This window comes from Miniopterus schreibersii, assembly GCF_964146895.1.
Source record: "Miniopterus schreibersii genome assembly, chromosome: X".
Classification (NCBI taxonomy): domain Eukaryota; kingdom Metazoa; phylum Chordata; class Mammalia; order Chiroptera; family Miniopteridae; genus Miniopterus; species Miniopterus schreibersii.
Genome location: NC_138104.1, coordinates 69,819,829 through 69,834,928, shown reverse-complemented (window position 1 = coordinate 69,834,928; position 15,100 = coordinate 69,819,829). Strand labels below are relative to the sequence as shown.

General features: G+C 43.4%; 1 protein-coding gene and 1 pseudogene across 7 annotated transcripts in view; both read left to right on the top strand.

Moving 5' to 3' along the window:
- Nucleotides 1-12,331, top strand: part of LOC308550748 (histone H2A-Bbd type 2/3-like) — a 55,523-nt gene extending 43,192 nt beyond the window's left edge. For 2 of the 6 annotated variants that reach the window (XM_081124892.1, XM_081124893.1), the window contains 3 exons: nucleotides 5,560-5,735; nucleotides 8,516-8,576; nucleotides 9,968-12,331. In XM_081124892.1, coding sequence (XP_080981018.1) covers nucleotides 11,727-12,104 — 378 coding nt within the window. In that variant the 5' untranslated portion in view covers nucleotides 5,560-5,735; nucleotides 8,516-8,576; nucleotides 9,968-11,726 and the 3' untranslated portion in view covers nucleotides 12,105-12,331. Of the gene's footprint in view, nucleotides 1-5,559; nucleotides 5,736-8,515; nucleotides 8,725-9,967 lie in introns of those variants that run through there. The other 4 variants (XM_081124894.1, XM_081124895.1, XM_081124896.1 and 1 more) reach the window with 3 other exon arrangements.
- Nucleotides 12,332-12,686: 355 nt separating this feature from the next.
- On the top strand, nucleotides 12,687-14,897 carry LOC308550745 (40-kDa huntingtin-associated protein pseudogene; annotated as a pseudogene). Its single transcript has one exon. The product of its transcript is annotated as a 40-kDa huntingtin-associated protein pseudogene (transcript).
- The last annotated feature ends 203 nt before the right edge of the window (nucleotides 14,898-15,100 follow it).

The window sequence follows — 15,100 nt, the reverse complement described above, 5'->3', positions numbered from 1 at the left end:
CTCTGGTAAACACCAATCTGTTGTCCATATCTATGAGTTTGTTTTTGTTTTGTTTTGTTTGTTTGTTTTCTGTTTGTTGTATATTCCACATGTGAGTGAAATAATATGATTTTTGTCCTTTTCTGTCTGACTTAGCATAATACCCTCAAGGTCCATCCTTGTTGTCACAAATGGCAATATTTTATCTTTTTAATTCCTTTGATCATTGAGAGTAGTTTAATAATATCATTTGAGTTATAACTTATCCATGGAATTAACCCATCAATTAAATGGCAAAGATTGTTAGACTAGTTAAAAAACAAAGAGACTTAAGTTAAATATAAGGATATAAGAAGATCAAAAGTAGAAGGGTGGAAGAAGTACACATTGCAAACACTACCCAAAAGAAAACTGATGTAGATATGTTAATATTGGACATAATATAAGGCAGAGATCTTTACTAGACAGAGATATTTTATAGTGATAACAGAGGCAATCCACCAAAATGATAAAATTATTCTAATTTATATACACTTAACACTCAAAACATACAAAGCAAAAAGTGACAAATGTCCAAAATATTCAGCTATCATCAGAGATCTTAACACATATCTGTCATGAACTGATGGAATACAAACAAAACCAACAAATATATAAAAGAGTTGCATAATAATATTAACAAACCTGATCTAATTGACACAGTATGCAGATGAACAAATGCAATAACTACAGAATGCATCTATTTTTCTGTGTGCAGAAAAATAGATGATATACTGGGCCATAAAGCAAGTCTCAAAAACTTTGAACAATTACAGTTACACTGAATTTTTTTTTTCGGCCACAGTGAAATTAAGTTAGAAAATAATAATAAAAAGAAAACTAGAAAATCTCCCAAACATAAGTAGTATATTTTTAAATAACCTGTAGGTCAAATTTTAAAAATCACATTAGAAATTAGGAAATATTCTTAACTGACTGAGAAATAAAAATATTGCATTTCAGAACTCATGGTGAGGAAAGGAATGAATAGACAGAGTACAGAGGATTTTTACGGCAGTGAAATTACTCTGTATGATAGTATAATGATGGATATGTCATTATATATTGGTGTGAACCCATAGAATGTACAACACCAAAGTGAACCCTAATGTAAACTATGGACTTTGAGTGATAATGCTGTGTCAATGTAGGTTCATCAGTTGTAACAATCATACCACTATGGTGCAGGATGTTGATAACGGGGGAGAGGAGGGTATGCAGGTGTGGAGAATGGAGTATATGGGAAATTTCTGTATCTTTCCCTCAATTTTTTTGTAACCTAAAATTTCTCAAAAAAAATTAATTAAAAAATATAACACAACTAATATATGATTTCACTTAAGCATACACTCATCAATAGCACTCTTAAGTAATTACCCAAGTGATCTGAAAACTATGTTCACATACACACAAAAAAACTTGTATGGATGCATGGCAGTGTGAAGGTTTCAACTGTGTGATCTGGAAGTTGGTCCTCCAAACTGTTGATTGTTGATGGGGTTTCACTGAAGGAATGGGAATGGCAAATAATGAGGGAAGGATGCTTTCACCTTTTTATTTTATATATTTCTGGGTTATTTAGATTGTTTTTGTTCCTTTTTTCTTTTTAAATGAGTGAGTTTTATTTTGTAAGTAAATACAAAACAATGACTTCTACAAAGAACTCTGATCGCATGGAGTCATTCCAGTTTTCTAAGGCATAGCTAACTGCTTTTTCCTTTGTACTTTTTTCACTGTACTCTGTGTTTATAACTATCATAAACAGTATTGGTTCTCACCCAATATTTGTCTTTCCTCACAACTAGGTAGTGAGCTTCTTGAATGGTACCTGAAATTGCTGACTTATTTATGTTTATATTCCCAGTAATTAGGAAAGTACCTATTATACACATACTCGGTAATACATGTTGGGTGAAATAATGACGAAATGAATTAATATACTTGCTTAAGAGTGGTTGTGGAGGGTAATAATCCAATGGAAGGGAAAAGAGTATTTGATTCAGAATTGAACAGTGGTCTTCACCTGATTTACATCTGGACCCAGGGCTTGGAAAACCAGACTTTGGTGCACATCTTGGTCCTGTCCAAACACACAGCCCCAACAGCATAAACCACAAGCTGTGGCATGCACAAAACTTCAAACAGGGTACTCAAGGCCAGTCACTAACAGAGTCTGACATCGGCCTGCACCAGAGACCGTCCAAAGGGCTGGGAGTCCTAGCAGATCTACCTAATACATAAAAACAAATCCAAACAGGCAGTCAAAATGAGAAGACAAAAAAGCCCCAAATGAAAGAACAAGAGAAGTCTGCAGAAGAAAAGCTAAATGAAATGGAGAGAAGCAATGTATAAGATATAGAGTTCAGAATACTGATAGTAAGGAAACTCAACCACATGAGAAAACAAATGGAAAATATGAAGGAAATTAAAAAGGACATAGTAGACATAAAATGTTGGAAGAAATAAACAGAAGATTAGGGGAAGCTGAGAACTGCATAAGTGAATTAGTAGACAGGGTAGAAAAAAATCAATCAGAGAACCAAAAAGAAAAAAACAATTAAAAAGCAGGAGGACAGCTTAAGGGAGCTGTGGGGCAACATGAAACCTTGCAATATTTGCATCATAGAAGTAGAAGACGATGTAGAAAGTAAGCAATGATTACAGAAACACTTTGAAGAAATGATGGCAGAAAACTTCCCTAGCTGGTGAAGGAAAAAGTCACACAAGTTCAAAAGGCACAGAGAGTCCCAAGCAAGAAGACTCCAAAGAGGCCCACACCCAGACACATCATAATTAAAATGCCAAAATTCAAGACAAAGAGGGAATCTTAAAGGCAGCAAGAGAAAAGCAAGCTGTTTCCTGCAAAGGAGCTCCCATAAGCTGTCAGCTGACTTCTCATCAGAAACTCTACAACCCAGAGGGGAATGGCATGAAGTGTTCACGGTAATGAAAAGCAAGGATCCAAAACCAAGACTACTCTATCCAGCAAGGCTATCATTCAAAATAGATGGTGAAATAAAGAGCTTCCCAGACCAAAAAAAAAGGCTAAAGAAGTTTATTACCACAAAACCAGCATTGCAAGAAACGTTAAAGGGACTGTTGTAATAAGAAGTAGAAATGGAAAGAGAGAAACATAGGCATAAAGAAATAAAATGGCAATAGATAAGTACCTATCAATAATAACCTTAAATGTAAATGGATTAAATGCCCCAATCAAAAGACATAGGGTCGCCGAATGGATAAGAAAACAAGACCCAAATACATGCTGTCTGCAAGAGTCCCACCTCAGAACAAAAGACTCACACAGGCCCAAAAAAACAAAACAAAACAAAACAAAACTTCTGGAGGACTTTAAAGAAGAGATCGACAGCAATAGTAGGGGACTTTAACACCCCATTAACTTCACTGGATAGATCTTCCAGACAAAAACTCAACAAGGAAACAGTGACTCCTAATGACACACTAGAACAGATGGATTTAATTGACATTTAAAGAACATTTCACCCCCAAGCCGCAGAATATACATTCTGTTCAAGTCCACATGGGACATTCTCAAAGGTAGAGCACATGCTAAGACACAAAACCAGTCTCTACAAGTTCAAGAAGATTGAAATCATATCAAGCATCTTCTTGGATATTTACGCCATGGAATACTATGCAGCTGTAAAAAAGAAGGATCCCTTACCCTTTAAGACAGCATGGTGGGACCTGGAGAGTATTGTGCAGTAAGAGAAAGGCAAGTATCACATGATCTTACTCATATGTAGAATCTAATGAACAAATAAACCAATGAATAAAATAGATCCAGAGATACAGAAGCATGCAACAAACTGATGAATCTCAGAGGGAAGGCAGGGGTGATGGGGTGGGTGGGGAGAGAAAATAATGGAGCAGTAGGTGAGTGGTTGGAATTTTTTTTACTCCAAGGGCCAGGTATTGTACACTTTGGAGGCCACATGTGGTCTTGGTCTCATATTCTTCTTTATTTTTGTTTACAACCCTTTAAAATATAGATAATTCATTCTTAGCTTGTGGGCCATATAAAAATAGGCATGGGCTATAATTCGATAGCCTCTGTATTAGACAATACCTATAGGTAGGAGTTTGGGAAACAAGGGCCTATGGAGAAAATAAATATAACCCAGGTACCAGCAGAGGTCTCTCTATGCTCTGCTCTTTGCTACCACCCATAAAATCTCAATAAATTTGACTTTAGTTCTTGATTTACTAACCTGTTATGTCAGAACCTCCCCTTAGTCATCAGCAAATTCTATTATGTCTTTAGCTATGGACTTTGGTATGTGATTGGTTTCCCCCACATCAACATGCAATTCAGTCCCCTCATCAGCTCAAACCACACACACATGCACACATCCGCTCAAAAGAAGCAGTTTGTGGATTTAGTGACCTTAAGAGGTTACCGAGAAGGCTCACATCAAGCACCATTCAGGTTCTCCGCAGCTGCTTGCCTTTTCCTCTCTCCTCACACAAGACAAATTAATTCCTTTTAAGGTCTTATACAAATGAAGTTGTTTTTATCAATCTTTCTGAAACCATGACACTCAGGGAGTTCCCAATGCCAAGCAGGTTTATCGAGATGCTTTTACTAACAGATATAATTTATTTCTAACAATAGCCATAATAATTATGATGGTGATAATAATAGCAGCTGACATATATAGGTCTTACTATGGGACAGACACAGTTCTAAGTACTTTACTCCTCATACTAAACCCATGAGATAAGTATTATTATTGTCCTCATTTTACAAAATAGGAAATGGAGTCACTGAAAGTTTTAGTAACTTGCCCACAATCACACATAATGAGTGGAAAAGAAAGTTCCAAGGAGTCAGGGAGACGGCAATTGATACTATCACAAGTGAAGAGGCCCAGAAGGATGAAACCTGAAAACCAATGCTTATATGTGGTTAGAAGGTTAAAATTAGTGAATTTTAAAATAGAACCACCTCAGTATTTTTGTTCTGTTGTTGTTGTTGTTGTTGGGTGTTTCATTTGTTTGTTTGTTTGTTTGCTTCATTGACACAGACAACAAACAGTATGATGATTACCAGAAAGGAAGGGGGGTGGGGGTGGGCGGAGAGAGGTAGAGGAGGGTAAAGGGGGAATAAACGGTGATGGAAGGAGACTTGACTTTGGGTGGTGAACACAGAATACAATATACAGATGATGTTTTATTATAAAATTGTACACCTGAAATCTATATAATTTAATTAACCAATGTCACACCAATAAATTCAATAAACAGTTTTAAATAAATAAATAGAACCACCTCAGTTAGATAGTGGGGTAGAAGCAATATTGCAAGGCATAAAATCAGATTGGCTGGTGAATAAGCAGAAGTAATGGTTATAGGCTACTTTTGCTTAGCTGTTCAGAATTTCTTCTTTGTTTAATCCTGTGTAGTTGAGATAGTTAAACTGTTCTTTTCCACAATTTTTTCTGTAGTGTATTCCATCGGCCTCATGAAAGTTGTTTTATATTGTTACTAACTCTTCTTTCTTATTGTTGAATTTTCTAGGATGTGCCACAGTTTGTCCTACATACAAAGCAGGATCCAGAACCTGCTGAAGGGAAGAGTCATACATTGGGCCCTTCAACAGCCCAACTTCACAAGCTTATTTCCATTAACCATCCATTGGCACCATACAGACTTCAAGTCTCTGAATTTTGCTTGGCAACATGAAGATCGTTTTGGTAAGATGTATAGAGACAAATCCTTTATTTTTAATTGTAATAAAAAACAGCAACATAAAAGTTAACATCTTAACCGTTTTTAAGTGTACAGTTCAATAGTATTAAATATAATCACATTGTTTTGCAATAACAGATACTTTTTATGTGGACTGAAAATACTTTCTGAGGACCACTAGCCATTTGTTTCCAAGGTTATCCTACGGGTTGCAAGAAAGACAAAAATAAAATGTCACCCCAGCTAGGGAAAGGGAACACTGCCTTGCTCCAGCCCCACTTTATCTCCCTGTATCATGTAAGAAAAAATAGGAAGGGGAAAAAAAGCCTCACTGTACAAGGGAGAGGGTTTCAAAGACATAGACTGGAAATGCTACAGCCAGGAAAGGTATTAGGTGGAAGAGGGGGGGAAAGCTTTATCCCAGCGTATGAGCTTTGTAACACTGCCATAACAAATTACCACAAACTAGTTGGCTTAAAACAACATAAATTTATTCTCTCACAGTTCTGAAGGCTAGACATCTGAAATCAAGGCATTGGCAGGGCCATGCTCCCTCCAAAGACTCTAGGAGAGAGCCCTTCCTTGCTTCTAGATTCTGGTGGTTGCGGACAATCCTTCATGTTCCTTGGCCTGTGGAAACATCAGTGCACTCTCTGTCTCCATCATCACATGGCCTTCTTCCCTGTGTCTCTCCTGTGTCTTCAAATCTCTCTTTCCTTATAAGGACATCAATTGTTGAGTTTAGGGCCACCCTAATCCAGTATGACCTCAACTTGTCTTGGTTACCTTCAAAGACCCTAATTCCAAATAAGGTCTTACTAACAGGCACTAGGAGTTAGGGTTTCAACACATCTTTTGGGGGCATACAGTTCAAGCCACAACACCCAATAAAGGGACAAAAATAATTGTGAAGGCCACACTCCCAAGGCATAGGGCCACTGTACAGTCCAAAGACTGACACTTAATCCAAAGAATGGATTAAGAGAATGCCCTCTTTCCCCACACACTACATCCAGCTAATAAGCTTCCAGTTAAAATAAAAGTGGATTACAGCTGGGAAAGCTGCAAGAGGCAGAGTGTTTCTGAGATGCAGCACAAAGGGAAGGGCCAAGACCAAGAGGGGAGAGAAAAACAAGATCACTAGAGAAATTTACTGCCTCTGTTACTCACAGAGACAAACATCAGATAGGGCCCATCTCTTGGTCAGACTGATATATTCACCCTAAGGTTCTATTTACCTCAGTATCTACTGTCCTATACAACATGCCTGGCCTCTAACAACAGCAACAAAATTAAAAAACATGCTAAAAGGCAAGAAATAACACAATTTGAAGAGGCAAAGCACCGTGAGAACTAGATTCACGTATGGCACAGGTGTTGAAATTATCAGTTAGGAAACTTAAAATAACTATGATTACTATGTTAAGGACTTTCATGGAAAGGGTAGACACAATGAAAGACCAGATGGAAAAGATAAGAAAGAATCAAAAGGAAATCTGTCTTTTTCTGACCCTTCGCTCTTTTTTCTTTCTGGTTTGATTCTCTCTCAGCCCTCTCTTATTTTCTGTGTAGACACTCCTTCAGTCTCCTTCCAAGAATTTTCTTCTTTTGCCTGCCCCTTAAGAGAAGTTGTCCTTGGTCCCCTTCTATGTTCTCTCTATACACTTTCCCTGCATGATCTACTACATCCATGTCAAGAATTATCCTAATGACTCTCAAATCTATATCTCCAGCCCTGACCTCTCTCTCTCTTGAAATCCCACACCATTTATCCTTCATCGCCATCTGGATATCCCACGGGCATCTCAAATTGACATACTCAAAACTGAACTCATCTGCCCACCAAGACCTAGACCTTCTCCTTTAGCCCATATATCCAATAATGGCTCCAAAGTCTGTAGTCACCTCACCCTGCACTCGAGGAGTTATGCCAGAGCTTTCCTCCCTCTCCCCCACTAATGCCCTACTTTTTCACTTGGCTAACTTATATTTGTTCTTCAGCTTGGACACCAACTTCTCCAGGAATATGTCCCAAGCACCAAACTCCTTGTAAATTATTGTTGCTATAGCACCTTGAACTTCCCTTCTCATAGCACTTATCACAATATAGTGTTGTGTGTTTTTTAATTGTCAGGTTCCTTGTCTATATATTTTTCATCAGACTACATGCAGGAACCTGATCTATATTGCTCATTGGTGTTTCCTCAATGCTTACCAGAGTCCCAAACATAGAGTAGGCACTCAATAAAGATTTGTTGAAAGAATGAATAAAAAAATCAACAAGTCTCCAGCTAGGGTCAATGGTATCAGAAATATGTAGCAAGCACCTATTATGTGCCATTTTACTAACCAACTTACTATTATTTTTTATTGTTGACAGTATTACAGATTTCCCCCATTCCTTGGGCTATACATATATGCATATAATTTTGGTTAATCTCTTCCCATCCCTCCCAAAGCCCTCCCCTCTAAGATCTGTCAGCTTAGCCCTGCTGGACGTGGCTCAGTGGTTAAACATCGACCTAGGATCCAGGAGATCAGGGTTCCATTCCCAGTCAGGGCACATGCCCGGGTTGCAGGCGTGCAGGAGGCAGATGATCAATGATGACTCTCTCATCATTGATGTTTCTACCTCTCTCTCCCTCTCCCTTCCTTTCTCTGAAATCAATAAAGATATATTTTTTTAAAAATCTGTCGGCCAAATTATTTTTTAAAACTGAATTTGTCCCGTGGAGTTATGTACCAATACCATCATCTTAATTAAAATATCTATCATTTCCCCCAGCCAGCGTGGCTCAGCGGTTGAGCATCGACCTGTGATCCAGGAGATGGAGGTTGGATTCCTGGTGGGTGCACATGCCCGGGTTGCAGGCTCGATCCCCAGTAGGGGCCGTGCGGGAGGCAGCCGATCAATGACTCTCTCATCATTGATATTTCTACCTCTCTCTCTCCCTCCCTCCTTCCCTCTGAAATCAATAAAGACATATTTTAAAATATCTATCATTTCTTGACTAAGTTACTGCAGCAGCTTTCTAACTCCCATCTCAGTTCTCTCTGTTCTATTCTTCACACAGGTGCCAGAATGATCTTTCTGGAAACAAATCAGGTCATGCCACTCTAGAACTTAATGACCACAGTGAGCTCACAATAGCCTACGGGGTATTCCAAAACCTGAGCACAGCATACCAGAACCTCTGTGTCTTGGTTCCTGCCAGACTCTTCTCCAGCCACATCAACCACCACTCTCCCATGGGCACCCTACTCTCCAGCCTTAGTAAACTAATAGCAGGTTCCCCAAAATGTCTCGGCTTCTCTTCATGCTACACATCCCTTCACACACACACACACACACACACACACACACACACACACACTTGCCATCAAGCAGCTTGCCTGATCCACACCTGTGCGTTGAACAAAAGGTTTATGGGCCATTTGTTATACACTCTGACCAAGTGGCATTTATCTCATGAATGTAACATATGAAAATCAATTAATGTATTACACCATATTAACAGAATGCAGCGGGTGGGGGACCTCAAGATCATCTCATAGATGTAGGGGAAAGGGAAGCATTTGACAAATTCCAACACCCTTTCCCGAAAACAAATTCAACAAAATAGGAATAGGAGGGAACTTACTCAATGTGATTAAGAGCACCTATGAAAAACCACAGATAGCATCATTCACAATGGTGAAAGACTGGGTGCTTTCTCCCTAGCATCAGGAAGAAGACAAGAGTGTTTGGTCTTGACAATTCTATGCAACATTGTGCTCAAAGTTCTAGTCAGGCCAGGTAGGCAGGGCAAATAAATAAAAGGCATTCCGATTGGAAAGGAACAAATAAAACTGTCTCTATTCATAGATGACATGTTCATATATATATATAATCACTAAAGAATACACCAAAAACACAAGGACCTATTTGAATATACAATAAAGGAGTTCAGCGAAGTCGCAGGAACCCAGGTCAATGTGCAACCACCAGTTAAATTTCTATACACTAGCAATGCACAATCCAAAAAACGAGGTTAAGGAAGGCGGGGGTGGGTGGGTGGGGAGACATTAACTGAAAAACTTACATGCATATATGCATAACCCATGGGCACAGCCAGTGGTGAGGTGAAGGCCTGGGGGAGTGCAAGTGCGGGGTGGAGGGGGTCAATGGAGAAAAAGGGGGACATCTGTAATACTTTCAGCAATAAGTTTTTTAAAAAGAAAATAATTTCTTTTACAGTATCATCCAAAAGAATAAAATACTGAGGAATGCATTTAACAAAAGACGTGTAAGACTTTTACTCTGAAAACTGCAAAACATTGCTGAAGGAAATTCCAGAGGACTGAAATAAATGGAAAGGCATCCTGTGTTAGTGGACTGAACATTTAATATTGTTAAGATGGTCACAATCCCCAAGGCAATATACAGACTCAGTGCCATGCTTGTTACAATCTAACCTGGCTTCTTTGTGAAAATTGACAAGCTGATCCTCAAATTCACATGAAAGTGCAAGGGATGCAGATAGCCAAAACAATCTCAAAAAAGAACAAAGTTGGAAGACTCTCACTTCCCAATTTCAATGCTTGCTGCAAAGCTATATCAATCCTAAAATGTGTGGCACTGGCATAATGATACACAAATTATAGGTCAATGTTTTAAAAGTTGGAACAATAAATAAACCCATATATGTATAAATAGTTGATTTTCAATAAGGGTGTCAACACCACTCAATGGAAGAGTGAAAAATATCTTGAACAAAGGGTGCTGGGACAACAGGATGTCCACAGGCATAAGAATGAATATGGACCCCAATCTCACATCACGTGCAAATATTAACTCTGATGGCTCACAGACCTAAAGTTAAGGGCTGAAACTATAAAACTCTTGGAATAAAACATAGATGCAAATCTCCATGACCTTGGATTGGGCAACAGTTACAAAATATGAGAGCCAAAGCACAGCCACAAAAGGCAAAGAAAAAAAGACAAATTGTATGTCATCCAAATCAAAAACGTTTGTGCACCAAAGGACTCTATCTAGAAAGTGAAAGGACAACCTACAGGATGGGAGAGACATTTGCAAATCATATGTCTGATAACGGCCTATTTTCCAGAATGCATAAAGAACTCTTACGACTCAACAACAGAAAGACAAGCAACCCAGTTTAGGAAATGGGCAAAGGAGTTGAAAGTGCATCTGCTTCCTCCAAAGCAGTTGTACAAATGGCCAAGAGGCACCTGAAAAGATGCTCAACATCATTAGCCATGAGGGAAATGCAAATCAAAACCAGGAGATACCACTTCACACCCACTAGGATAGCTATTATAAGCAAAACAAAAAGGGAAATAGCAAGTTTTGGTGAGGGTATGGAGAAATTGGGACCCTCATACACTGTTGTTGGGAGTGCAAATTGGTACTGCCACTGTGGAAATCAGTTGGGTGGTTCCTCAGTAAGTTAAACATAGAATTCCCATATGGCCTGGCAATTCCACCCTTAGCTGTATACTCAGAAGAACTGAAAACAGGTGTTCAAACAGAACCCTGTACAAGAATGTTCACCGCAGTGCCATTCACAACAGCTAGATAGTTGTGATGGCCGTCCAACGAGTGTACACCTGGTGCCACTGGGTCATACATGTTTGCTGTTTTTTCTGTACAAGGTTCTGGTCCAGTGGGAAGTGGGAGCTCCCTCAAAGAGAGGGTCCAGTGAGCAAGGGTGAGCAGGGTGCCACCAGCGCCCCTTCTTTGCAGGCCCAGGCCCGCCGGGGCCAATGGGAAAGCAGTGACCTCACCGAACTTGTAGGTCACAGAGCCTGTGCCTCGACCAATGAGGGGCCGGTCCGTGGTCTAGAACACTGAGCGGGAGCCTCTGTACTGGCTATCTTGAGCGGTTGAGACCAACTGGCGAATCGCAACTGACCGCACCTGACCGCACCTGACCGCACCTGACCGCACCGCAGAGCTAGGCCGGTTGGAGAAAGTGCACCTAACGCCCAGCATGTCTGGGCAAAGGAGCCGTGAAGGGCCCTCCGATCACCAGAGGCGGAACCACAGCCGCACAAGCAACAGCAACCGCAACCGCAGCCGCAGCCCGTCTACCAGAGCAGACTTGTCCTTTTCTGTGAGCCACCTGGAGCGCCTCCTGCGGGAAGGCCACTATGCCCAGCGCTTCAGCTCACGCGCACCCGTGTACCTGGCGGCCATCATCGAGTACCTGACCACCACCGTCCTGGAGCTGGCGGGCAACGAGGCCCAGAAAATCGGCCGCAGGCGCATCACTCCGGAGCTCCTGGACATGGCGATCCACAACAACGCACTGCTCAGCGGCTTCTTTGGGAATACCACCATATCCCAAGTGGCCCCGGGCTGGCAGTAGCTGCCCAACATGGCATGGGTTCCCCGGGCCTCGACCCTAGGACGCCAGGCCCCCTCACAGCCCAGGCAGCGTGAGCCTGTCTGGTGCCTTGGGCAAAGTCTTTGAAAATAAAGTGTTGAAAGAAACCCATGTGCCTGCTTCAGTCACTGTGTGGGAGGTGTTTGTGGGACAGAACTCGTTGGAGGGATGGGGCTGATGGTGGTGTCTTCCCGGGGGCGGGGGTTGAGTCGGAGATGGCAAGAGAGGAGCAGCCTCTCCCGGTGACAGTGCAGGGGGCGGTCCAGGATGGGACAGGCTGGCTGCGGTGGGGTTGAGGCTGGGGTATGGAAGGCTCCCCCATTGCCTCTGAGCAAGTCAGAGGCCCGCAAAGACCCCAGGAGGATGGTGTTCATTGGGGTGGAGTGCAAGACCATGACTAAGGCATCGTGATAGGGTGACCGTGCAATGCCAACCCGGGTGCAGAATGGAGGCGTGGACAGAGCGGTTGGCATGGACTCCAAATGGGGCAGTGGATTTGACGGGAACACTGAGGTGTGATGGGGGGTGGGACAAGCAAGAACGATGCAAAATGGGAATGAGGGTCACGCCAGGTCACGAGTTTATTTTTTGTTCCATTGCCTGAGAGATATTCGGAGACACTGGTAGCAAACTGGGTAAACAAGCTGTCACCTAGCAACAGAGGTTGCCTGGCCACGCCCTGCCCCCAGATCCAGGATATGTGTTTGCTCCTTGCAGAAGTCCAGGCCCCGCCCCAGCCACCCTATATTTACATATCACCAGGGCAACAACCGGGTGAAAAGTGCCGGCTCTGTAAGATGGGACGTTCCAGCCGAACGCAGGGCAAGTTGCAGTTAGCCTCCCGCACTCTCAAATTCCGCCCAGAGGAAGCACTTGGGCTGGGAAGATGGCGGCGTACGTGAGCGGCCTAGGTGGCTTTTCAGGCCTGGGATTTGATGCTGGGGACTTTCTGGCCAGGTACCGTCAGGTGTTGAACAAGCTGAAGAAGCGGTTCCTGCGGAAGCCGAACGTGGCGGAGGCCGGCGAGCAGTTCGGTCAGCTGGGCCGCGAGCTGCGCGCTCAGGAGTGCCTGCCATACGCGGCCTGGTGCCAGCTGGCGGTTGCGCGCTGCCATCAGGCGCTCTTCCACGGGCCGGGGGAAGCCCTGGCGCTCACCGAGGCCGCCCGCCTCTTCCTGCGGCAGGAGCTCGACGCGCGCCAGCGACTCGTCTGCCCCGCCGCCTACGGGGAGCCGCTGCAGGCTGCTGCCAGCGCCCTGGGTGCCGCTGTGCGCCTGCACCTTGAGTTGGGCCAGCCGGCCGCCGCCGCCGCCCTCTGCCTCGAGCTGGCCGCCGCCCTGCGCGACCTGGGTCAGCCGGCCGCCGCCGCCGGCCACTTCCAGCGCGCCGCCCAGCTGCAGCTAGCACAGCTGCCCCTGGCCGCGCTGCAGGCGCTCGGCGATGCCGCCTCCTGCCAGCTGCTGGCGCGCGACTACAATGGCGCCTTGGCGGTCTTCACGCGCATGCAGCGCCTGGCGCAGGAGCACGGCAGCCACCCGGTGCAGCCCCAGCCGCCGCCCCTCCCGCTGCAGCCACAGTCGCATCCACCGCTGCAGCCGCCGCAGCTAGGGCCCCAGCTCCGACCCGGAGGGGCCCCACCCCCGCCCCCTGCACAAAGCCCTCCGAATACAAGTTTCGAGACCGCGACCTCTGGTGCCTTGCTAGGCGCCTTCTGGGAGGTAGTGGTCCGCTGTGAGGTGTCCCGCGTGCTGCTGCTGCTGCTCCTGCAACCACCGCCCGCCAAGCTCCTCCGGGAGCAGGAACATGCTCACACTTTGGAGAAGTACTCCTGGGAGGCTTTTCACAGCCACGGGCAGGAGACCAGCGGCCAGCTTCCCGAAGAGCTCTTCCTGCTGCTCCAGTCCTTGGTCATGGCTACCCATGAAAAGGACACGGAGGCCGTCAAATCGCTGCAGGTGGAGATGTGGCCACTGCTGAGTGCTGAGCAGAACCACCTCCTTCACCTCGTTCTGCAAGAAATCATCTCCCCCTCAGGACAGGGGATCTGATTAATCCCGTTAACCAAGTGACTGCCTGTTGCCAAACCTCATGCATCCACCTTTGCTTTTGAAGGGAAATAAAAAAATATTGATCCCAGTGGTTCTACCTTTGTTTAGCTTATTCCTCTTGCCACCACAGGAATTTAGTTGACTGAAAATTACCTGTATCCCAAAGACTTATTTTCATAATAATGGAAGAAAAAAATAATATGATAGAAACAGAGTAGAGAACATAGCTCTCTTCCCCAAAACTGCAACATAAAAATGAGAATCCTTTTATCCCTTTTCTCTTCCACTCAGGTCACCTCACCCCACACCCCAATCTTCATTTCATTGCCAGGATTTTGTTTTGCACTGGTGTCTAAATACTTATGCTATGTGATTTTTCTTCATTGTGACTAATTTCTTAGCGTATTTCTATATCTAACTATGTGATCACCCAATTTCTCTTGTTTTGTCTACCCAATACGTATTCATGGGAACCATTGGATCCCATACATCATTGTTGCTACAGCTCTAAATCCATGATAAAGCCATTCCAATCATCCTGACTTCTGGTTTAGATTTACTTCATCTATAAAATGGGAATAACTTATCTAGTTGTCAGGCCACAGAAAGCAGAAACAGTTCTCTTTCAGTTCCAAGATGTATTCGTTCATTTGAAATTGACAATGTACTTAGTATGCGACTATGCATGACAATGAGTCTACAGAGATCATTTACTTAGCTGCAATGAAGATGTGTGTGAGGCGCAGTGTTAGCTGGGGGGGGGGGGTTGGAGCAGCGTTGCACAACGCAAATGTGTCAGGCGTGCATTGGAATTCACATGTACAGTTCTATTCTGAGAGGTACCTGTAATCCACATGACCTCTTTTATTTGTAGTAGGGATCTTTCTACAACTTTTACTTGACTATGTAAAATCAGCATGGTTCTTTGGTG